Below are 26,956 nucleotides of genomic sequence, written 5' to 3'. Positions count from 1 at the left end.
ACAATAAATTAAAATTTCAATTAGGAGAACATACAACTTGACAATGACAAGTATTTTCATTTTAGAACAGTATATATATTTATAAATAAAAGCTTAATCCAGGATAGGCATTTAATGTAAAAAGTACCTGGTAATTTTTTTACATTTAGGTTTTAGAGATTAAGAGACCACAAACAAACTAGATCATTGTCTTCTACAAAATGGTTGGCTTTTTAAAAGAAGAAAGAGTGCTCATATAGACTGTTGCATGCTCATGTTCACAGTAGCATTATTTGTAATGTCAAAAAGTGGAAGTCACTCAAGTGTCCATGCATGGATTAATGGACAAACAAAACATGGCAGATACATATGAGGGAATATAATTCAGCCTTAAAAAGGAAAGAAATTCGAACACATGTTACAACATGGATGAACCCTGAAGACATTACGCTAAATGAAATAAGCCAGACACAAAAGGGCAAGTACTGAATGATTTCACTTACATGAGGCACATAGAGGAGTCAAATTCACAGAGACAGAAAGTAGAATGATGGTTGTCAGGGGCTGGGGGATGGGGAAATGGGGAGTTAGTGCTTAGTGGATACAGAATTTCAGCTGGAGAAGATGAAAAAGTTCTGGAGATGAATGGTGGATGGTTGCATATCAATGTGAATGTACTTAAAGCCACAGAACCATACACTTAAAACTGGTTAAAATGGTAGATTTCATGTTATGTATATTTTGCAATAAAAAATAAAGAATATAGCTGAGCAACATTCTGAGAACAGATGAAGAGAGTGAATAACCAGATAGTGTGATTTTTTAAGAAAGACACCTATACCTGCTGAGTCTTCAATTTCACTGTTTATTCTTTGTTTTTCTCTCTCCTTTCCTTTTATCCCAAACCCCCTCTAAGTTCATTTGCTTCCATTTGTAAGTTTTGTGATTTATGGGTTTTCAGACTGGAAGACCAGACTCCAAGAATCACCAGTTGTTATGATCAGAAAAATCATATTCTTCTTGAAGTCTAGTCCATTATTTTCATGCAGCCAAAGAACACAATTTCATATCATACAGTATTATATTTTTTTAATAAGCACTATCGTTTTTATAACATTAATGCAAGTCCAGTTTCTTCTGACCCTGAGTTATATACTTTCTATAATCCCATCTACGGATTTTCTGGAATTTAAAATAATGTTCTAAGATTTCAATCTTAACTCCAAGCTAGAATTTTTGAAGAATTATTGATCCATGGTTTATACAATTTATAAGAACCTGCTTCCAGATTCATTACTTGCATGATGAACCTGCAAAACATACATTATCAGAAATTTTTATTTTGTCTTATCTTAAATTCAGCGGTTAAGAGCTTGGACTTTGCAGTCAGATGACCTGGGTTTGAATCCTGGTTCTACCACTTACTAGATGTGTGGGTGGATAAATTATTTAAATTCTCTAAATCTCAAGTTCCCTCATTTTTTAAAATGTGAATATTAATACTAAGAGTTATTGTGAGGACCATGCATAGAAAGCTCCTCTGCAGTGTCTGACATGGAGCAAGTGCCTCATAAACGGTAGCTATGAATACCACTAGTAACAACAGCATGGAGAAATGATGACTAACCTATGGGACTGAGAGACATTAGACTGCAGCTTTTTAAAATGACTCCGCCGTTTTGACTCTAAAATGAATCCAGAGAAAATAAGCAACAGTATATTTTGAGACTTGTTTTCTTTGTTCATCTCTTCCAAATAACTTCATTCTTAATATCATACTGAGCAAAAGAAATTAAGCCAAACAAGAATGAGAAGGCCAGGTATGTATATGCCTATATACACACTCAAACACACGTCTCTCTCACGTGCTGGGTATGATTTCAGGAAGTTGTATAGAAACACGAGGGAAAAAGCTGAAAAGTAAACAGGAAGAGCCATAGACTACAATGAGGGTAACCACATACACAAATACAGGCAAATTTCCAAGTTCAACTATTTGAATGACTTATTCAGAATCACATTATTGTCAGAAAGATATGCTATAATTCTTCTGGTAATTACCCTAGGAGGCAGAGCCACAAGTCCAGAAAAGTTGGATATTTTTACCCCTTTTTATCAATGTGGGCAAAAGAATTTCATATTTTCTTTAAACAAAACCAAACTGCTACTACAGTTACTACTACTAAGGATTTCTAAAGTATGTAATATTTGATACTGGGATTTCTGCCCCAATTTCCTTAGAAAGTACAAAAAGCTTCTATACTATCAATTTGGACCCCTCAACTGTAAAGAGAAATAGAAATTTTACAATAGACTTCTATTTCTGAAAATGTGTTTCTTAGAATACCAATGGCATAAAACACGACGGTGAGAAGATAAAAGGGAGGCAAAAAAGTCTGTGAAATACTGCATTTTGTATCTCTCAGAGATTCACCACACTATTAACATAAAAGGTTCTGAGAAATCCTACAGTGAGCAGAGGTGTTTAAATTTGTTTAACTAGTGTTCCCAAAATTTATTTGCCCATAGATTTCTTTTTTTTCTTAAAGCAATACAAAGGAACCAGTATTCCTCATAACAGGTTATTTTAGGAAATGTATAATAAATTGTCTTTGATTAGCTAGAAGAGTAATTTCATATGCACCCATCCCAAAAAGATAGTCACTGGCAGAATTTACTAAAGTCCCCATGGTATTTCATGTCAGGGTAAAAAAAAATCTAACATGCCTAGACTTGCGTTTGTACTATCTTTAGCAAGTTGCAGTTATTTCCAGAATATGTGTTCCAGCTCCTTTACTGCCTGTATATTATTTAATCAAGTCCAAACACCCAATTTCTATTACCTGTGAAAATCTAAGAATAAATGTGACTCTCCAAGCTTTTGCTTTTCTTTCTGGGCTTCAGTGTAAGCTAAGAAAACCCTGTAACTATGAGCTACATCTTCAAATATAAGAATACTAAACTCAGTTACCAGCATTTTATTAACTGGTGTTATGAGCTGCATTTACACAATTCTGTAGTAAAACAATGATCCTAAAGCAAAGTAATGATTGATTATTACTTCATTCCCTTGCATCTCCCTAATATCCCTATTAAATATATAGAACAAAATACTGTAACTGCTACTTTATCTATTGAAGATTGAACAACTTGCCCCAGGTACCAATAGTCAGCAGGAGCCAATTTCTTATTGGACAGACACTGTGCACATTACAACTATAGAAACTGTATCAGATAATCACCCTGAAATATGAAAAACAGGAAATTCCTTTACTAATAGCTTATTATTCAAGGAATTTTCTTCTTTTGAAATAATTTTGGAACACAATTTGCTAGAAATCTAAACTTGAACCAAAAAAATCTGATGGCATGCTAGATAGCTTTTTGTGAGTTCAGAAATTAAGAACAAAGTCTTAACAAACTGTAATGAGGCATTCATTACTTTGTCCTTATTTAGAGAAAACAAAGGAAGTAAGCTACAATTAATTCTGGGTAAAGTGTGAATGTGAATGATCATGCTGTCAGGCTGTGGCATCACTTCCTTCTTAGGTTCTCCCTTCAATTTCAAAAGTATTTAAAGTGTAACAAAATGTGTGACATGAAATAGACATCAACGATTCTTTTAAAGCCTAACAAAGAAGATACAATGACTGTTACGAAAATAATACATTTAAGTAATCCACAGATATTTGGTCATTGATTTTCAGTTTATAAAAAATAAACCGGCCATTGAAAGGAAAAAAAAACCACTTTAAAACATCTATGGCAGAATACATGTAATCATAGTATTTTATATTATGGTAATAAATATCAATAACATTTACCAGAAATAAGACAAATGGTTGAAGAGAAGAAAAAATCTGACATGAAAGGAGTCAAGAATGTTGACAATTTAGTAAAGGAAAAGGAGTTAAGGTATCAGGTTCAAGTTTCATAAGTTTTTTTTTTTTAACGTAGAAGCAGAGGTAACAAAAATTGGTCTTCACCTGGTAAGTGTGTACTCCCTGAGTCCTGAATGCAAATTCATGGCAGAAAAAGTACCTATGCATCCACGCAATCTTTTGTCTCGACCAATCTTCCATGTTACAAACAGTGGGCTGTAATGGAAGATAAAAATAGGGTAAATCAATCAATTCAATTCAAGGAAGTATTTATTGAGCATTTACTATATGCAAGGTTAGGTGCCTGAGATATAAAGACCGGATGACAGGCCCTCAGGGGCTTAAATTCTAGCCCAAAGGACTGCATTTAGCAATAATTATAGCTATACTGTATTGAGTGTATCCTACATATTAGGAAGCCCAATAAATGTTTTCAGTAGGTTATCTATCTTAATCCTCATCAACAACTCTAGGATGCTGATACTAACATTCCTATTTTACAAATGAGGCAGCCTCACAGTTAATACATGATGAAGTAGGAACTCAAACCTGGGCAATCTTGACTACGGAGTCATTACTGCCTGATTTCTCATTTAAACCTCAAGTCCCTGATTGATTCCTAAGTCTAGTCGAGAAAATCAAGGGGGAAAAAAATCAACAGTTCCAATAAATACTTACTGAGTGTATTAGGGGAGGGGTGCAAAGCACTGTGAAAGCTACTACTGGAGATACAAAGTTGCCTAAGATACAGTGTTTGCTTCCTAGGAGCCAGTGCAGGAGGCAGGAGGCATGTTCACAGCTAACTAACATGAGGCAAAAGGAAGTAAGTGCTATAAGCCATGTCCAAAATGCCATAAATTAAGCTACTGAAATATAAGAAAATGTCGAGTTTGATCATCTTCAGCTTGGCCCAGAAGAATGAGTAGGGCTCAGAGAGTGAAGGACAATAGCAAATATTAACCAAGTAATTGAAGCCATAAAATGTATTTTAATTTTTAGATAAAATTATTGCCAATAAATACAAGAGCTCAAGTGTCAATTATAATAACACAGCAACCAGAAGGTAATTTAGTTTTTTTTGGTTATTGTTTTAAGAAGGTAATATAGTTTTAAATGAAGTTTAATACGGTAGATTGGATTCTGCAGCAAAGCACTGACAGCCTCAGTTAACGGTTAAGTTTAAAAACAATTATTTTCTACGAATATATGTATGTACATGCATGACTGGGACATTGTGCTGTACACCAGAAACTGACACATTGTAACTGACGGTACTTCAATTAAAAAAAATTATTTTCTGAATAGAAGCAACTTTGTCAGTTTTAATGAAATAATTTATACATTTTTGGACATTTTGTAAAAGGATTAATACCCTACAGTTGGGGATGGTTCCTGTTAATAAGAGTATTCACAGTATTATTGGTATAATAGAATACATTTCTGCTTTCTAAAAATTTAAATTTTAGAAGGATATACCATATGTCATGTATTTCTTATAATATGCTGTTGAGTTTGAGAAGACGTTCTCTCTTTAAAGTACTCTCTAGTCAGTCATTGGCAGTTGGGGGAAAAGATATCCTGTTCAAGCACTTTAATCACCCACCTCAAACATTTAAATGATTCTGTGTTCTGACAGGTAACCACAATGGCAGACAGGTTCCCAAATAATGTACACAAACCAGGGAGCAGTACTAAGAATCACCTCCTTCCAAGAGTCAAATGCCCAGAGGCACTGAAAAGATGACTAAGTATAAGGCCAAGTTTTGTCAATGTTAATATTCAAGTGCTGGATGCCCTACACTACAGGTATTAAAAAAAAAAAAGCAAAAGGTGAAATACAGGTTTTTTGCTTTCCCTATCATATGTACTATCTTATAACTTGAGACAAGACGCTAAGGCTGCAATTGAAAATTTTCTCTAATTGCTCTTGACTAAGAGTTGATCAGCAAGACAAGAATTAAATGGGATCGCCTTCTCACCAATTCTTCTATTACTCATACAAATACTAGTATCCTAAAATTCACATACATTATCTTTAAAGATGAATTCCACCTCTTCGTTTTTCACTTTCTAACTTGGTAGAGTCAACATCAGCAATCATTAAATGGACAGTAAGATATCAATCCTCTTCCATAACAATGCCTATACAAAAGATCTCTATGTAAGACAGGCAGATTCAGAACAAAGTTAATCACACTGTAACATGTATAATAACATGTCTTTAAAATACCATAATGGCTTCTCAATACACAGAACTAACTTGTATATTCTCTTCCTCAGTGACTTGAGTAAGAAACCTAAAAGCATGAGTGAATTCATTTCCCATCGAAAACATGAAAGTCATTTAAAAGTACTTTACCTTCAATCCTCTTATTTATCCTGCTAAAATAGATACGGACATCGTTGTTACTATCATCCTATCTATTCAAGAAAACATGCAAAATTTGTAGCGTAAATAAAAAAAGAACACCATTAAACACTACATTATAAAATACTTTGGAGGGCATTCAAACACATAGCAGGAGAAATTAAACACAGTTTCTTATTATGCTATGCTATGACTACTAAAGGGATGACTCATTCAGAGGGTAGAGTGCTAGAGGATAAGCTGCATTTTGCCAAGCACTCCTAGCCTGCGAGCAAGGCATTTCATAGTAAACAAGGACATGGAGATGTAAAAGTGCACACTTTCAGAGACCAGGAAGTAGTCTGACAGTCTTGATAACTTGCTACGGTCTCTTCCAGATTTAACATTCTATGGGTTTTAGGCACTGTTGAGTATATGTTCTCAAGAGCCCTCATAAGAGGAAGAGGAGATGCAGAATCGTCTGTACTCTCCCTGTTCCTTACCTGCCCCAGGCAACATCCACTTTGGGGGTTGGTATTGCAGGGAAGTATCTGTGTCAAAGATGGGAGGGATTGCTACTTGCCAAACCCACTGTGTTTAGGACAGATGCCTGAAGATGGAAGAAATCAGATTTTTAGTAGACAGAATAAAACTATTCCTTCAAAATCTGGGATTCTAATTCCTCACTTACAAATGCTCATCCAATGTCTTTTTATAAAGAACATGTATTTGGAAATTTAAAAAAACCCAAAATATCTACAAGCAACATTTAATGAGGAAAAGAACTTGGGAAGTAAAGCATTTTAAGGCAGACTGAAACAGAATAACCATCACTGAGCGCAAGAGATTATATCTGGTGTGTGATAACTACTTCATACAGGGCAACGACTATGGGAACATTCAATACATATTATCTAAAAATAGCAACAAAAATTTTTCTTTTCCCAACACACGGGGGGAAGAAATAGGCAATTTCATTCTTAAATGCGTTATTAAAACATGTATGAGTTCTCAAAAGGACATAAGACATCAGCATTGTCAGAGACAGATCAAAGCAGAAAAAGGGATTAAAGCCTGTTGAGAGGAGCTGCTTACTTAATGACAAGGAAATAAGGAAAACAGTTCCTAGTAAGACAAAGAGTGAATGTTTTCAGAAAATACTTATACCATATGGTTTGAGGCCACCTACGTACACTGAAAAAAATACTACAAACCAGAAAGGGGCTCAAAATGAAATGAAATATTAATGGAAACGTTTATCTGAAGGTAACCAGATATAGCTTTTTAAAGAATTTTCCTCCTTCTGAACATTTTGTGCCACGATGTTCTGAGAAATGTTTAGAGGAAAGTAAATTCTCTCCACTTTTCCAAGTCTGTAGACAGGAACAGGAAGTAACCACCTAATCTAGGTGAATCTTCCCTGCTAACTGGCGGCCAATACTATCAGGTCAGCAGTCACTCTCAGGGAAATCTGCATGGAATCAGCAGAAGTCCAGAAATGCAATGTAAAGCTGAGCAAGATACTCCCTAATCCAAGTTGTATGCCACTTCCCACACCCTTCTGAGACTCTTCTGAGACTCTTCTATTGATGCAGACCAGGAGAGATCAGAAATATGTTTGTGGGAGAGGGGTACAACTATGAAAAAGGCATATTTCCTTAATATTTTACCATAAATCCTATCCCTTCCACCATACCAAGGCAAAAACAGAGGTTTAAAAATAGCCTTAGATGTTCACAAGTTCCTACTCTGGCAACCTGCTCTTCCTTACAATTAGATTCCTTAGAATGAAATTTGGAGGTGGTAACATTAACAGTATAATATCCATCTCTACCAATATACTAATTACTACAACAGGGGTATTCAATAAGGTTAATTATATTGTAGGTAGATACGGGAAAAGTGAGAAGCCCCCTAGCTTGGTTCTTTTCTTCTGCCACCAAAAAATGATTGCTTTTCAACTGTACTCAAGTTCCTCACCAACTTAGCTAAAAAATTCAACTGTATTACTCATGGCAGCCAACTTAAAGCCATAATTCCCTAGGATCTAAAAGCTCAGAGAAAAACAGAAATGGAGGCATCTTCCTTCCACAACCAGGTTAAAACCTTTCATGTCTTATCTCAACACAAAGAATATCTCATATGCAAAGTATATAAACAACAGATTCAATCTGTAAAAATACAGTCAGTATGGTTAAACCCCATATTAGTCTGCTCGAGCTGCCATAACGAAATACCACAGACTAGATGGCTTAAAAAACAGAAATTTATTTTCTCACAGTTCTGGAGGATAGAAAGTCCAAGATAAAGGTTCCAGAAGGGTTCTGTTTCTGAGAGCTCTCTTCCTGGCTTGTAGTTGGCTGCTTTGTCTTTGCATGGCCTTTCCTCTGAGCTTCAGAAAGAGAGTGAGCATGCACATGAGCTCTCTAGTATCACTCATAAGGACGCTAACCCTATTGTGTCACGGCCCCATCTTTATGACTTCATTTAACCTTAATTACCTCGTTATAGGCCCTGTCTCCACATACAGTCACACTGGGGATTAGGGTTCCAATAGATGGATTTTGTGGGGACACAACTCAGTCCATAGTAAATCCCTAACAAAAATTTTAGCAGTTTGAAGTTTACATAATAAGGTATCTAAGGTTATTAGCTGAACAAGCTTTTACGAGATTATCTATTTCCTCTTCATTTTACAGATGAAAAACAGAAAGCTATCCAGAGAGACTAACTGCAGGGTTAACTGGTTAGTGTTAGAACCTGGCTAGTTCTCCAAATTTTCTTACTACTGATTGAATTTATTCCTCAGTACAGGGAAAGAAATTGTGAGTAGCAAACCTTGATGTCTTCTAAGGAATAGGAAAATCCCATGAATAGTACTACATAGTACCACACAGATGAGCATAAGTACAGGTCTCCTCCTCCTCCTCTCATGAGGGGAAAGAGAAATTAGCTGAGAAGATATCACGATAACCTGGAAATGCTGGATCAACCTAGAAACCCTAGACCAAATATACAAGCTTCTATACTATTATTGGTGATTGTTTAAGTAATTCATATCACTTAATGAGGTGTTTAAATGAATGAATGAATAATTAGTGAATGAATGAAGCCTAAGTCTTTCAGATAATTTGAAATTCAAATTGATAGGAAGCCTTGAAAGGGACAGGAGGAGGTATACTGGGGGCAGAGGTGGGTGGTAAGGAAAGGTTCCAATGCATTTTACACTTTCTCATCCACACCAGTCCTTTATGGCAGATAAGGAAAACACACTAAATCACTGTTACAGCCTTATAAAATACTCCTCCCTCCAACCTTTGTAACTAGCCTGTATCCATGGGGCTTAGGGAAATAAGGAGATACTACTTAAACAGACAGCATGGGTCAGCACAGAAGAGCACAAATACCTGCAAGTGGGAATCAGGAATTACCAGTCTTTCAGTACTTTTCTCTGCCTGGTGGTCCCAGAAATTCTATCATAGCAGCATTATATTCTTTTTTAAAAATATAATGCTAATTTAACTGGCAAATGCCACAGGAACAGAAGCAGTCTAAAGTCTTACAGACGATTGGGAAGGTTCAGAGACAGAGACAGAGAGTGGTGTGTGTGTGTGTGTGTGTGTGTGTGTGTGTGTTGTAAATCAAGGGTAATCACCACCAACATACAACTAGCCAAATCTGTGTGTGTGTGTGTGTGTGTGTGTGTGTTGTAAATCAAGGGTAATCACCACCAACATACAACTAGCCAAATCACAAGCTTGCTCCAAGGGATTAGCTTGATTCTGCCAATTTTTGAACTGAAAGGACCATTTCTTCCTTTTAGCAAAACCAAATCAACAATTTTCAGTAAATTAAAAAAAATCAGTCTCAGGCTTGATACACTGAGACAGTCTCATTATTATTTTCATTTTTAAAGCCCTGAATTAGATGAGAACAGCTACCTGCATTGGAAAAAAACACTGTATTTGCTCATATTTTCTTTTATTAGTTTACACTGCAATGGGTATTAAATTTAATATATGGCAGCATTTGAAGGATGAAATAGCTGGGGTTTTTTTTTCTGATAACAGGAACAAATCACAAATTGAAAATCTAACTCATTAAATAAATTTTAACTGACAAATTACTACAGATTTCCAAAATGAAATAATTTCTATTTGAAATTCCTATTCTGAAACCATTTGTTCAAAGAACTCTAAAGTTTGAGACTCAGCCTTTACCATGAAAAGACTTAATTATTTTAATATAAAAGAGACCAGGCCAAAAAGGATGACCTTCTACTGAAGTTCTAAGATGTCTAGATTCAATATAAGCAAAACTAAGAGAACTAGGAGAACTAGATCCAGGGGTTTTAGAATGAATATTGATTGATATGGTCAACTTTTACTTTTTTTATGCCATTAAAAACTTTTATGGAACTATTTGGTGCTTCCATTTGACTATTTGTATGCCAGATGGTGAGGGAATTCATAACATTTAAAACAAAACAATGAAAACAACCAAGGAGGTTGTTTTGGTTTGGTTTGGGTTTGTCCTTTAATCTTACCTCCCCAGCTAATGACCTATCTTTTACCAGCGTGTCACAGGAAATAATATGCTGATTGATTTAAACACTAATATAAAAACAGCTGGAGAGTTATTCAGCTTCTTCATTCTAGATTATCTTGTTTCCCATTCCAAGGAGAGCTCATGTAATGTGCCAGCTTAGTAAGTAAGATCTGCAATAAACTGTGATGTATTTGTTTTTCACATGTTTTCCGGGTTTAGAAAGGTAACTGTTTCAATTTTAAGGTCCTTGTACTTGTTCCTTTAGGGGAAAGGAGCTGGATAGACTCAGCTTTGCAGCAGGAATTCGGCAAGGCTTTCTCATTTTAGGGAGAAGAAAGGCGGATCTAGGGACAAAGTACTCAACTGAGGCCGTATTTTTATCAGGACAGCTTTTGTCGCCTTCGGTTTTTTTTCTTCCCTTCCTTTTTCACCTTTCAGAAGACACTTTTCAAGAACATCTATCATGAAATATCCAAGAGATTAAGTGTTTTTTTTTCTTAACACAGAATTGACATCCTCACCTCCAGAGTGCTTTCTTTTTAAAAAATCAACTTTATTAAAGCATAATTTATATACAATAAAACACCCATTTTAAGTGTAAAATCCAATGAATTTTGACAAACGTGTACATACAGGTAACCTAAACCACAATCAAGGTACAGAACATTTCTATCACCCCAAAGAGTTGCCTTGTGTGTCTCTTTACAATCAATTCCCTCCCCTCCCGGACCTTGGCTTGGCAAACACTGACCTGCTTTTGGTCACTATAGCTTTGCCTTTTCTGGAATTTCATGTAAGTGGAATAATCCAAATATGTAGTCTTGTGTGTAGCTTCTTTCACTTAGAATAATGCTTTTGATAGCCATTCATGTTGTTTGGTCCTTTTTATTTTTAAGTAATAGTCCACTGAGTAGATATACCACAATTTTTGTTTATTTACTCAGTTGCTGATGGATATTTGGGTTGCTTCCAGTTTGGGACTATTATAAATAAAGCTGCTACGATAACATTTGCATTCAAATTTTTGTGTGAACGTAAGTTTTCATTCTTCTTAGGTAACCACCCACAAAGAAAACTGCTGAGCCATGAGTAGGTGTTGCTTAACGTTGTAAGAAACTACCAGACTATTTTCCAATTGGTTGTACCAATTTCCAGTAGCTGTACCAATTACATTCCTACCTGTACTGTATGAGTGGTTCCACAACCACATCAATACTTGATATTGTCTTTTTTTAAAAAATTCAAGTTAATGTGTAGGGATATGTCGTTGTGGTTTTAATTTGCAGCTCTCTGATAACTAAGAATATTGAGCAACTCTTCAAGTACTTAATATTCATTCACGTATCTTCTCTTGGGAAGTGTTTGTTCAACTCATTTACTCATTTTTAAATTGGATTGTTTTTCTTCTTTTTATTGAGTTGTAGGTTTTTAGAAAATATATTCTGGAAACCAATCTTTATCACATAATTGTACTACAAATATAATTTTCTAGTCTGTGGTTTGCTTTTTTGTTTTCCTAATGGTATCTTCTGAAAAGCATACGTTTTTTTATGTTGATGAAGTTTATTTTTTATCAGTTTTTCTCTTCTGGTTCATGGTTTTGTGTCCAATAAAAGAAATCTTTATCCAAAAGTCATGAAGTTTTTCTCCCATTCTATTTCAGAAGTTTTATAATTTCTGCTTCTACATTTAGGTTTATAATCCATTATGAGTTACTTTTTGTGTAACTGTAAGGTAAAGATTGAGGTTCATTTTTTTATTTTTTAATATTTGGTGATGGATTTTTGTGTATGTACATAAGGAACACTGCTCTGTGGCTTTCTTGTAATATCTTTGTCAGTTTTTGGTATCATGGTGATGCCAGCCTCACAGAATGAGATGGGAAGAATTCTCTATTTTTTACAAGTTTGGTTAACTTGTTTCTTAAATATTTAATAAAATTCATGTTTGAAATCACTGAAGCTTAGATTTTAATTGTGGGATAATTTTTAATTACAAATTTAATTTCTTTAATAGATATAAGGCTATTCAGATTTTTTCATTCTTTCTGAGTCAATTTTGGTAATCTGTGTCTTTCAAAGAATTCTTCCATTTCATCTAAGTTTAGAATTTACTGGCATGAAGTTATTCATAATATTCCCTTATTATCTTTTTCATGTCCGTCGAACCTGTAGTGATATCTATTCTTTCCTTCCTGATATTGGTAATTTGTGTCTTTTCTCTCTTTTTTGTCTTTACCAGTCTAGCTATAGGTTTATCAATTTTATTGATTGTTTCAAAGAGCTGGCTATTGATTTAGTTGATTTTTTTTCCTATTGTTAGTTTTCTATTTTTATTGATTTCTACTCTTCTAATATTTTATTCCTCTTACTTACTTGGGGTTTAATTTGCTCTTCATTTTCTTGCCTCTTAGGGTGGAATCTTAGATTATTGACTTTAGATCTTCCTTATTTTAAAGCTGTAAATTTCCCTCTAAGCACTGTTAGTTGCATTCCACAAGTTTTAATATGTTGTGTTTTCATTATCATTTAGTTCAAAATATTTTCTCATTTCCCTTATAGTTTCTTCTTTGACCATGATTTATTTAAAGGTAAACTCTGTAATTTCCTGATATTTGAGAATTTTCCAGATGGCTTTTTGTGGATTTCTAATTTAATTCCATTTTGGTCAGAGAACAAACTGTATTATTTCAATTCTTTTGAATATGCTGAGGTCTGTTTTATGGCCTAGAATTCTTAATGAATGTACCATGTAAATTTGAAAAGAAAATGTATTCTGGTAGTGTTAGGCCCAGGGTTTTATAATAAATGTCAGTTAGGTATAGTTGGTAGAAAGTATTGGTCAGATTTTCTATCTCCTCACTGACTTTTCTGTCTACTTATTCTATCAGTTACTGAGAGTACTGAAATATTCAACTGTAACTGTGGTTTTGTCTATTTATCCATTCATTTGTATCTGTTTTTATTTCTTCATGTATTTTGAGGCTCTGTTAGGAGCATACATATTTAGGATTATTGCTTTCTTGATGAATTGACCACTTTATCATTATGAAATGTTCCCTCCATCTTGAAGTCTAATTTATCTCATATTAACATAGTCACTCCAGCTTTCTTATTACTAGTGCTTGCATGATATATCTTTTTCCATCTTTTTATTTTGAACCTCTGTGCCTTTATTCTTAAAGTGGGTTTCTTATAGACAGTAGTACATAGTTGGGTCTTGCATTTTAATGCAGCCTTTTAATTGGAGTGTTTAGACACTTATATTGAATGTAACTTTGATATTGCTGTGTTCTTTATATTTGATTTTTGTTTTCTGTTTCCCATCTGTTCTCTGATCGTCTTTTTCTGTCTTCTTTTGGATTAGATAAGTATAGTTTATCATTCATTTTTATAGCCATTATTAACCTACTAATTATACCTTTTTTGGTGGTTATTCCAGGTTACAAATGATGCATCTTTAATTTACTGCAAACTACTTTCAAGTAATATTACATCACTACACATACAACATAAGGACTTTAGAATACTTTCAATGAAAGCATACTTTCATTTCACTCCTTCCATGCCTTGGGGCTATTGTCATACCTTTGACATCTACATACCTTATAAATTCCATGATGACTTACTAATTTTGCTTTAAAGCTAACTTTTTAAAAAATTTTAAAATGAGAAAAAAAGTCTTTCCTATTTATCCCACACTTACCACACTTATCTGGAACGCTTCATTACTTTTAGAGATCCAAGTTTCCATCTGGTATTTTCCTTCAGCCAGAAGAACTTCAATATTACTTGTAGTTCAGGTCTGCTGGTGACAATTCAGTTTTTGTCTGAAAAAAATATATTTCACCTTCATTTATTTTTGCTTCAATTTTTAAGATTTTCACTGGAGATAGGATTTGAGGTTGACAGTACTTTTTCTTTCAGCACTTTAAACATGTCATTCCATTGTCTTCTCACTTGCATTGATTCTGATGAGATGTGTATGATTTCTTATCTTTGTTCTTCCATATGTAATGTTTCTTTTCTCCTCTAGCTTCTTTTCAATGCTCACTCTATCACTGGTTTTCAGCAATCTGATCATAATAGTCTTAGAGTGGTTTTCTTTGTGGTTATTGCACATAGGGTTGTCTGAGCTTCTTGGATCTATGTATGCATTTATCATTTCCAATCATAAAATGTTAGCCATTATTTCTTCGACTATTTTTTTCTGCCTATTCCTCTCTCTCCTTTCCTTCTGGGACTTCAATTACATGTATATTAGTTTGCTCGTATTGTCCCACAGTTGACTAAGGCTTTCTCTTTCTTTTCTTCAGTTTTTCCCATTCTCTCCTCCAGAGAGGATAATTTTATTGTTGTATCTTCAAATTCATTGATGCTTTCATGTGCAGTCTAATCTGCTATTAATCTCATCCAGTGAATTTGTCACTCCATATAGTATACTCTTCAGCTCCAGAAGTTCTATTTGATTCTTTATATGTCTTCAATTTCTTTCTTCATTATATTCATGTTTTTCTTTCAATTGTTAAACATAGTGTCGTGGCTGTTTTAATGTCCTCATCTGCTAATTCTATAACTGTTAGTTCTGGTTCTGTTTCTATTGACTGACTTCCTCTTGGTTATGGGTCACATTTTAGTGCTTCTTGGAATGTCCAGTAATTTTTTGGATATCAGCTATTATAATCATTATATTCTTGAGTGTTTTGCTTTTACTGTCTTCCATCAAAGAGTACTGAAGCTTGTTTTGTCGTGCATCTAAATTTTTTGTGGATAATTCTTTTTTAAGACTTGGTTTTAAGTTTTGTTAGTCCGGGTTCAAAGTACCCTTTACTCTAGGGCTACATTAGCTCTACTACTTAGGAATGATCCTTCTAGGGTCTCTATTAAATGCTCTGGGCGTTCAACAAGGTCTCTCAACTCTTGCTGTAGGAACTCAAATGTCTACCAGTCGTCTATGAGCTCTGATGAATTTTCAGCTTATAGCTTCTGAGCAATAGTATTTTGCCTGGCCCCATTGCATTTCTCTCAACACATGCACAAATTCATAATTCAGCCAAAGATAAAGGGGACATTTATGCTGATTTCTGGAGTACTCTGCTCTACAAATTCCTGCCACTTAGGTAGGCCTCCCTGAGTTCCTACCTCTGTTTCATCAATTCAATAAGACTGCATGCTCTGCTTGGGTTCCCTCTCACAATGCTATAGTCCAGAAACTGCCCGCAGACAAAAAGCCCAGGTGACTGTAGGGCTCGTTTCATTTGCTCCCTTTTAATCAGGGATCACACACTCCTGTGCTACCTGTTGCCAATGTCTGAGAACGGTTGTTTCAGATATTTTGTCCAGCTCCAAGTTGTTTATGGAGTATACAAGGCAGAAGGGAACAAGTCTTATTACAGTTACTCATTCATGGATCAAAGTGGAAGTCTCAAAGCCTTTTAACACTGAGTCACTTTAAGGGTCAAACTCTGTGGTAGGTTTCACATATTAAATGTGGAAAAAGCCTACCACAAATAGTAGATGACTACAGCAAGCAAGAAAATGGTTCAGGAAGCCGAAAGCAAAAGGGACAGATCTCTTCAGCTTTGACAGCTGGTGCACTTTTAGAAGAATATGAAGTGACTCAACCAATTTCAGGGGCAATGTACTGTTCAGAACCAAAAGGTTAGAGATGTCACTCTTAAAAAATATCAAATCAGGAACTCTAAAATCCAAAGTAATGAAATAAAAAAATTAAAGCAGTCAGGTATGAACTGAACTTGACAAAAGTGTCAGTTACCAGTCACAATGATATTTCCTTCTTTAAGTCCATGCCAAAAATAGCTCACTCCTCTTATTCTCCCTCCATACAAGTTTAAAAAAAAAGTAAATGCAAACTGAACAACCTTATTTACAACACTTAAAAAAATCTTGAGGAAGTTATTAATAATCTTGAATGATGTCTGATATAGGTATGTTTTGTTATTACTATTTTTAAAGGGCTGTTTTTTCAGCTATGACGATTTAAACAACCTTAGGGCTCAGCTATTTGCCTCACTACTGTACTAGATAACACTGAGTTTATCACAGTCTTAATAGTACAAGTCTTGTAATCATAGTGCCACATCTGCAGAAGGGCAGTCACCTAAGGACAGGAATTCCACATTAAGGAAACCAGACATACAAAGATCTTTTAACATGGAACAAACAGAAGAAATACAGTGATATGTGCCATTAAATTCTCATATCAAAAGTTATTTTTAAAAATTTCCTACTAATATATCAGGCAATGCCACGAAAGTTCAACGGTCGGAAAGTAAGTTGAAACAGCTTTTAGTCTGGGAGGCACAGAACACAAGTTTCCACAGAAGATTAGGATAGCAGTAAGCCACTGCACAGCCTATGAGGAAAAAAAGCAAAATCCATGAATGACACTGGCGAAGAAACTGAGGTAATAGTGAAGTGAGAAAAATTGCTTACCTTCTTGCTTTACACTTCTCTTTAGGCAGTCCTATATAACTGCCTACTTCAAAGCCTATAACTTTGTAAACAAATGAAACAGAAGCTAAACAAAGGCTCCAAACTCCCTGGGAAGATAAGAAAGAACACAGCAGCCCTACCATCAAGCATCAGTACAACAACTTCCTCTGTATATTTAAAGGCTCTGGTTTAAAAAGCCTCCAGCTGAACTGCAAGGTACATGGCAGACTACAAATGAGCCAAAGGTGGTGTTTAGGGTCTGGAAATGACAGTGACCTACTTGGCTTCATCACATTAATACAACAAGAAAGCAAGATTTACCACCTGAGCTATTGAACATGCTCATCCCTGAAAGCTAATTTTTTCTCTAGAGTCCACCTGGTCTTCTTTAAAACCGGTAAGAACAATCCCCAAACCTTTGCTTTTTAGATAAATCCCACAGATGAAAAATATATTTTATTTTAAACTAGAGCTCTCTATTTTCAGATCTGAAATGCACATAGGGAACATCATACTTTATCTTGCGTTCTGATACAGCCGCAGAACCAAAGACCAGGGGATGTATAATTTTCCATCAGCTCTACCTCTCCCACCTTTTCTTGGCATTAAACACTAACTAAACTTCCCATTAAAGACACAGATCTCTGGACTCTACTGGTCTCAGCTGAATACTGCTAGACTGATGAAAAATCTTTTTATCAGAAAGAGTCTTTCAGGGATCAGCTTCATGTTTTCAAACTTTCTTAGCGTCTTTCCTCATTCTGACAATGTAAACATACCACAAAAGCAGCTCTTCTTCAAAGAAATGAAACTGAGCAAAGGCAAAATTATTGTAAATAACTATAAAGAACAGTTAATCACTTAAATCCAAATAGTTTTCCATAGGAACACATTTCTCATTTTGTAATGTAAGACAGAAAAACTGCCTAATGATTATTTTACTTACAATAAAAGTTATACAGATTACAAAATTACATAATATATGTAAGTGTAACATATATATATATATACATATATAAAATGTAACATATATATGTGTGTAATATATATGTAAGCCCAGTGTATTATTCACTAAAAGATAGCTCTCTTTTTACCCCAAATCTGTCTGGGAAGAGCAGTTTGAATTAGAGAAGTCTGGATTACAGAGTTTAAAATGAAACAAATGTAGTTTTATTACTCTGCGGTACACTCACACTTACCTGCCCATCCCTCTTCCTTCGCTACTAAAATGGTACTTTAGTAAATAAGGTAAATAATTTAATAGATGATAATAACTGGTAATGAATACATCAACTCTTCACATAAAAACAGAAGTTCTTTTATAACAAGAGCAAAGCCAATTGCCATCCCATCCAGCCCGCCTGAATGATCATCAGTTCCAAATATGGAAAAAGAAAATATGATTGGAAAACAAATCAACAAGTTTTCTATTGCTGAAAATACGGGAACTTAAAAAAATAATTTCAAAGCATGAAAGGAAAACTAATTACCTGAAAATAAGACAAAAATTTTCATTTTTAAATTACAACTGTATAAAAGAATAAGACAGATAAAAAGGACATTTTGCAAATGATCATGACAATATGCATATGTTTGTGTGCATATATATGTGTGTGTGTGTATATATATATATATATATAGTTATATTTTAGTAGTGTATATATATATATACACTAAAATAGCTAAATTTTACTGAATATTTCCTATGTGCCAGGCTTTTTTCAAGTGTTTACATGTCATAATTCTTTAAATCCCTACCATAACTCTATGAGGTAGATACTACTATTACCCCCCCATTTTACTGATAGGGAAACTAAGGATCAGAGAGGACAATTAACTTGTCAATTGTCACATTGCTATGAAGTGGTAGGACCAGGACTTGGACCCAGGAACTGTGGCTACAGGATCAACTCTCTTTATCACATACTATGAATGTATACATTGTTTGATATAAACCACCTAAAAAATAGTATTCCAATGTGGAACTGAATTACTGCCTTTAAAGAAGAACACCTGAAAATTAGAGCAAGCACAAAATAAATTGTTCACACTGACTATGTATATTATGAAAATTAAAATAAGCAGAAGATTAAAAACATAAAACTTCACTAGAAAGAAGAAATGCTCTAAAGATGAAAATCTTTATGTCATAATAATATAAATGGACTGGGTATTCATAAAAAACATCCCACTGAAAGAAAGGATCAAAACACTTACACATTTTTATTCACTACAAATGTAAAGCATATTCACTGTAAAAAAATTTTAAGAAAATACAGAAAAGTAAAAAGAAGAAAATAAAAAATCACACATAATCTCACAACCCAAAGAAAATTAAAATTTACAATGTTTCCTGACACCCCTTTCTCTATGAATATTTTCACATAGTTAAGATCATACTGCACGGTTTTGTATAGTTTGTTTTTCCACTGTATTTCATAAACATTTTCCTACACGGTTAAGAGTCTTCAAAAATATTTTAATGGCTCTATGATATTCCATCATATGGGTGTACCATAATTTAGGTAATCATTTCCTTCTCGTTAAAACTGTGGGGAACATCTCTGTGCACTGAAGTTAATCCAGATCTCAGATTTATTTTCTAAGGATAGATTTTTTTTTTTTAGAAATATAATTACCAGATCAAAGTGTATGAACATTTTTCAGAGCTCTTGATTCATTTTACCTAATTGCTTTCCAGAAAGACAGTACCACTTAAAAAAAAAAAAGACTGACTTCATTGAGTTAAAACTTCAAGAATATTTATTTACAACCAGCATTTCTGAATCATTTTAATTGGTGGCAGCTGCTTTAAATGTTCTCATTGTTAAACCAGTAAAACACCACAATGGAAACAGACTGTCTTAATTTAAGGTCAAACGGCAGTTATAGTTTAAAAATTAAACTCAAGTATATTTGCCTCATGGTAAGAATGGCTTCTTTCCAACTTGCAGACTCCCTGTTCTTCAAAACTTTAGAAACACTTATATCAAAAAGAACTTCTTCTCCAGTGTTATGCCATAAAACTAGAAGCATCTGAGGAGGCTGCTTTTTTATACTGTGCTTTGTTAAACATAGTATAGTTGAATCAATACTTTAAAATCCATCTATTTTCAGTGTTCTTCATGTAACAAACTATAAAGCAAGACATTACACTTAAAGAATAAAAGATAAACACAATTCTAAACGTACTTGTTGCGAGATGGTTCTCCCTCTTCGGTCTGTCTTTAAGTGTTTGTGTCCTTACAATCCAACTCTATCAGTATTCCTCAGAACCATACAAGAAAGCAAGATTTTCGTCCAAAGGATGGAAAGGAAGGTAGGAATTGTTAAGGGCTGTCAGAGACAATGTTCCCTTCCTGAGGCCATCTTCCCAGTAACTAACTCTTTTACAGAGTCTACCAGTGGTTAGTGGTAGCTATTGCAATTTAGTAATCTCATGGTTTGAGCAAAAATTTTGAAGTGCTTTATTTTTCTTTGCAGTACATATCACTACCTATTGATATGTGCTGTGAATCACTACCACCAGACTGTAAGCTCAGAAAGCTTACAGACCTTCTACATGGCTGTACTCCTAGCCCCTGGCACACTGGAAGGGCTAAATATATGTTTGTTAAACAAATAAAATAATTTAATCTAAAAGATCTAATGAGAATCACACTGAAAGAGTTTTGTTGTGGGTCTAGGCCCAAGAAATACTGTTTTTGAATCTGTAGTGGATGTCTTAACTGTGGCACACAGAATTTATATCAAAAGCATCAACAGTTTTCTCAGGCCTCTAGGTAGAGTTTAAAACTCACACACCTTAGAGATAGCTCTTAGAGAGATAAATGTCTCAGGGATAAAATCAGGGGGAAACCTAAGAGATGTTTTGTTCTTAGAATTCTAGTGACTGGGTAAATTATGTATCAGAAGCTCAGAATTCACATCAATGTGGTACAGTAGGATAAAAGTGCTGGAGCAGGGTGGGCAGGGAATAGGAATAGGGTTGGGGTGTGTGAAGACATAGGCCCAAGGCTCAGGTCCACCATCCAAGTCAGAAGACCATGAAGGAGTCATTCAGTTCCTTCATCCTCAGACATGGGTATGCAAGATGGCAGCAAGTGCATTGTCTGCTTAACAGGCTACTACAGGGATCCAAGGACACTAGCCATTTACAAAGTTCTGGAAACTGCCAAGTGTTATAATGTCATATCAACAAATGTATAATTATTAATGTTATCATTATTCTTGGCCAATGAAACTTCTAATAAGTAGCCCATCAATAAATGTTAATTTCCTTCCTGGGATACCTGGGAGATGTAGGGGTACTTGAGTATTATAACTTGTTATAATAAATATTATAATTTCACAGATAGGTCTTGAACGGATTCCATGTCTGGGGAAATATAAGATTCTATGCACCATGAGAGACTGTGCCTCGTTCAATCAAGTGGTTCAGGACTTTAAGAATATTAAGGAGGAAAGTGTGAGTTAACGTTCAGTGAAAGCACACTATGAGTCAAATGCGATTAGGAGTTTTCATATGCATTTCACTCTCTACAGCAACTCTATTTTTAAAAAGGCATTATTCTCCCCATTTACAGATGAGAAAACTGAGGCTGAGAAGTTGGTTTACTTAAGCCTAAGATGCCACTAGTATGGGCAGACCTGACATTATCAACCAGTGCTATCTGACTCCAAGGCCACACAGAAAGCTTATCATCTCCAGATATGAGTGAGCTTGCACACCATTTCCTTTTTTGTCATTTCAGTTATTCCTGTGGTTGATATATGGGCTAACCAAAAATGCTGGTCCATTCTATACCACCTGGAACCAGATTAACAGTAAGAAAATTCTAAATCTACAGGGAAAAGGTGATTCTCAATCTGGGTAAAGTAGTTAAATAGGACTGTTAGGTCAGTAGGAGAGATATCTTAGCTCTAAGCATGTGCTGCATGACTGTTTAAAAGGTTTCTTAAGTAAACTTAGGATATCCTTGGCAACCAGAAGAGTCAGTTTCCAGTATTCCAGTATTCTGACAAACATCTTCAGGTTCAGGGATTTATAGAGAGGTGACTAAGGAAGTCTGTCATCCCCAAAAAGCGTATCTAGGCCAAAAGAAATTCTCTGCCTGAAGATACCCAGAGAACTATTTGGTAAGAGTCCCTTACCTCAATAGGAAAAGAAATGTTTAATCAAAACAGAATAAATGTGAACATCAAGGAAATGGTTCCAAAGATGGGAGGATCTGGAGCAAGCGAAAGCCAGTTAAATCATGGCAGGGCAGATCCAGAGCAAAAAAAAAAAAAAAAAAAGAATAAGTTATCAAACTAAAAATCTAAGCTACAATAGAGCTAAAAATCAGAGGGCTAGAGATAAGGACAGACAGGAGCAAAGTCATCTTCAAATGCCGAGAATTTTTTCCAGATTTGGTCAACACAACCAGAAGCAAGGTTTGGTTTTGTGTTGCTCTGACAGACTTTTGGAAAGCAGAAAGCATCCTCTTAGACCAAAAGAATTTGGGAATCTTCTTTAAAGGAACCCAACATCAAGGTAGCTAGGGAGTCATGTGGATTCCTCTATTATACCCCTTTCCGGGCAAAATTTGCCAAGTGGCAAATAAAACAGAATCTTAAAACGTCATAATAAATAGCTACAAGGTGAAGGCAATGGCCATGAATGGTAAGTTCACAGGCCCAATCCTTGGTATATATTCTTCCCAAGCCATCAGATACCAAGGAATGTGACCCAGATGGAGCCAGAAGACAAAATTAGCCTACTCTACAAATTCCTCTGACCCTTGTATCTACATTGGGTGGGGGGAGGTTGAGGTGGAGAGGAAATAGTCATAGAGGAAGTATGCAATCAAGCTTGGCCAAGGCCACAGAAAGTGCCAAGGAATGAACTGCCCAGAGGTCACTCTGAAATTCATGGAGTTCTCCCAAGGCAGTCATCACCAGTGGCGGCAACAAAGGTTGGAGCTGAGAAAAGACAACACTGAAAGCCTTAATGAGCTCTTCACATCCTTTTAAGTCTTAGACTAAATAGCACCTTCTCAAAGAGACTTTCTCTCAGCCTATCTAGAGGATAGCAGCTCTGTTATTCTACATGTCAATCCTGTTTACTTAGCCCAAATAAAATTAGTCATCTATTTCCCCCACTAGACTATAAGCTATAGGGGAACAAAGACCCTGTCTGCCCTTTCCACTCTCATATCTCCAGTGCTTAGCATTGTGCCCAGAACACAATCAGTGCTGAATAATAATTTGTTATAACAATGATTCTCAAAGTGTGGCTCCTGGACCAGCAGCATTGGGGTCACCTGGGAACTTATTACAAATTAAATTCTCAGGCCCCACCCCAGACCTGCTGAATCAGACACTCAGGGAGTGGGACCAGCAATCTGCATTTTCACAAGCTCTACAGGGGATTTTCATGTGAGCTCAAGTTTGAGGACCACCTGTATATAACAAGAGTACAGAAATATACATTTCCTGGTGGCAGGTAGTGTAAAAGTAAAGGTTCTTTTCTAATATGAGGTTGGAATGCTTGGTCAGGTCATCCACAATTCTGAGTCTGTTATGCACACAACTCATATTTTACCTGGAATATAGCAAGGATTTCCAAGAGGAGGCTACTAAGCAGGAATCTTAAACAACTTACTTAACCTCTCTATGCATATTTACTTATCTGTGAGAAGGGAATAATAACAACCTAACAGTTTGTGAGGATTAAATGAAGTTTTTTTTTAATTTACCCAAGTTCTAGAACGTAGTAAACACTCAATAAATGACAGTGGTGGCTTCGTATTGAATCTGTTTTGGAGGCCTGTGAAGATGAGGATCTCACAGGCAGAGTTTTCACCCTCCAAGAATGCCCTGGGAAGAAAGTATGCTATTTTTCAAAAGGATGCCACCTAAATACTAGGATACAAGTAGCTTTGTGAGCCTGTAAAGATACACCATTTGCTAGACTCCTGAGCAAAGAGATGCCAAAGTAAATAGAGACGTTAACTCATGAAGGGTTAAAGTAAAGAGACAAGAAACAAGATGGAAACAGAATTAGTGATTTCTGGTAGCAGGTGAGAATCACTGGCAGTGAAAATGGCAGGATTGAAAGAGCAAGGCTATGTTGTGGTGGACTCTTCTCAGTCAACAAGAAGGAAGTCCTCATATGTCTGGTGTCAATATTTTCCAAACTAAAAATTGGTACAGAGTCTGACAAATATCTTATGGACACTATGGGACAAACAGAAATCAGGGCTGTCCTGGGAATTTCAGAATATACGGTTACTGTCTGGAAATGGTCTATTTTTAAAAGAACCCAACACCAGCATGGCTAAAGAACTGCACAGAGTTTCACAATACCTTCATACAGGCTCTGGTTATGACTCACCCTGAATAACGAAGGCTGTATGGGCACATGACCCCTAAAAACAGAGAGCATTTATGAAAAGTTACTTAGGGTCATCTTATCTTTCTTCCCATTTCACTAGACCCTTCCGGTTTTATAAATTCATTGGCCAAAACCTGGAGACCTTATTTAAAAGATCATCAGGCTTATCCCAAGTAGCCTAGATTAGCTACTACTGTATTTTAATACCAGCTCCAGGGTTCTTTTGGACTATTTCATTGCCCTTGATGGTAAGGAAGGACAAAAGGTCCTTCAATATTAACTCATGTTTATGAGTTCATAGTTTCTTGAAATCCAATAGACAGTTACGCAGAATTTTATAACCACTGGTTATAAAAACTGAACTGGTTAGAGAATTAATGGCCAGGGATTTTTGTCAATTATGAGACCTGCTGCTATCAACTCAGTCGCAGATAGGCAAGCTGGAACAATTTTACCTTCGTGTGAAGGTAGCAGGTTTGAGAGAGATAAAAGGAATCCATCTACTAGAATTCAAGAGGAGAGTATCAAAAGAGTGGGATGAAGAATAAACCACCTCTTACTGTTGGGTTAATTTCCCTTCCCGGGATGCTTGTCCCAAATAGAAATCAAAATGCAGAGACATCCTAAGTGGAGCAGTCATCCAGTGTGACTGAGACTGAGCAGGCACTGCTGAATCAGAGGCTCTTCCACTTCAGGGAAATGGCTATGCCTCCAGACCAAGCTGAGCAACAACTTTCAAATTATTCTGGTTTCCCCTTCAGCTCTAGAAAAGAGAGGCCACCTCATTGTTGTAGTTCATCAGTCAGAGTGACAGTAATTAGCATGACTTTATCTGTTCACACCTCCTTAGGTAACTGAGGGCTCCCTGGTTTCCTGGGTATCATCAATCTGGGGAAGAAATTAGGGTGTTTAACTATTCCTCAGAATTCCTCACCTCAACCATTTCTTACACCTCAGTCTTCCAAGTTACTAGTGTACTTGGCACCAAGCAGTACGGGTGAGAGTGAGGAATACTGTGCCCTGGGGGTACTCAGTCTATTTTCTGGAGGTATTCGGGGCATACAGTTGTCTGGATTAAGACAGACTACAAAAAACCTAAGAGGTGTTCCTTGCCCCATTCTTTCTCAACAGAGAGAATGGGTTAGAGAGTCACCATCCCACAAGGATAAACAAGAAGCCGAGAAACCAAACTGTAGATAACAGGGCCAGTTTAGAGCAACAAGCCATTATGAAGCCCCTTCACTACTATGTGCTATGCACCAGGGATCAGAAATGAAAAGGACTCCTTTCTCATCAGGAACTTATCTATTAAGTGAAGAAGAGAAGCCATATAAACAATTTAATATAAAGCAGCAAATGATAAGAAAAAAGCTATGAATGAGAAGTGAAGGAGTATAAAAGAGTCCACTTAGCATGAGAGTTCAGGGAAGCAAGAAGAGAATCATGACTGGGGAAAGTACTTTAGTTCAAGGTCTGTGGCTTGGAGTTACTAGAAAGCATAAATTGAAGATAGAGTAAGAGGAAGGCAGAAGGCTAGAAACTTCCTAGTGAAAGAGCACCATCGCCTTTGGGCTTTTCTAGGTGACAAAGGCTTTGACAGGGGGGCGAGTTGTCTTTTGGCACGATGCCGTCTCACCCACCTGCATATTTACCCCAACAGAAGACATGATTTTATGGAGAAACAGGGGAAAAAAGCAAGTGTGTAAAACACCCAACAGAGTGCGTGGCACATAAGTTCTCAGCAAACATTACTGCTCTTGACTTCTTCCCACAAGCTCCACCAGAATTTCAGGAGTCAGATTTTGCACTCAGGAGGTGAGAGAAAACCAGAGACCTTCGAACTCTACTTGGAGGCAGAAATATAGACCTCACTCTGAGGGCTTCATTGGTGTATGATAGAGCTCTTCAAAATCCACAGCCCTTCTCTTTTTTATTTAAAAAAATTTTTTTTTAATTTAAAATTTCGGGGGGGGGGCAGGGGAGGTAATTACCTAACCTATTTATTTAAATAGAGGTGCGGGGGATTGAACCCAGGACCTCGTGCATGCTAAGCCCTTGCTCTACAACTAAGCTATACCCTTCTCCCAGCCCTTCTCTTTGGATGAATAGTGGGAGCCCAACATGAACCTCGAGATCACCACCCATATTATTTAGTAAAATGCCAAACTATACCATTTCTTTTCTGTACTATTATTTGTACCTAGTCTTTCCTCTCAAACCTAACTTCACAGCTAAACCTAATCTTCACAGCTAACTTCACAGCTAATCTTCACACCAGACCAGTGTCCTCTCCAGGCTAAGCTACTTCAATGTTGTCTTCAGCAATGACTCTGTTTTAAATGTGACCAATCTCTCACTCTGATTCAAC

General features: G+C 35.9%; 1 protein-coding gene across 3 annotated transcripts in view; it reads right to left on the bottom strand.

The window, feature by feature from the left end:
* The window catches only part of AMMECR1 (AMMECR nuclear protein 1), a 102,793-nt gene that overhangs the window by 50,627 nt on the left and 25,210 nt on the right, over nucleotides 1-26,956 (bottom strand). For 2 of the 3 annotated variants that reach the window (XR_012067424.1, XM_006215189.4), the window contains exon 2: nucleotides 3,966-4,076. The exons of the other annotated variant lie outside the window; for it this stretch is intronic. Coding sequence is in view for 1 of the 2 variants with exons in the window: in XM_006215189.4 (XP_006215251.1) it covers nucleotides 3,966-4,076 (111 nt within the window). In the remaining variant the exon portion in view is untranslated. The remainder of the gene's footprint in view (nucleotides 1-3,965; nucleotides 4,077-26,956) is intronic. 3 annotated transcript variants of the gene reach the window in all.

This window comes from Vicugna pacos, chromosome X (assembly GCF_048564905.1).
Source record: "Vicugna pacos chromosome X, VicPac4, whole genome shotgun sequence".
Taxonomy (NCBI): domain Eukaryota; kingdom Metazoa; phylum Chordata; class Mammalia; order Artiodactyla; family Camelidae; genus Vicugna; species Vicugna pacos.
This window is presented reverse-complemented; position numbering and strand designations above follow the sequence as displayed.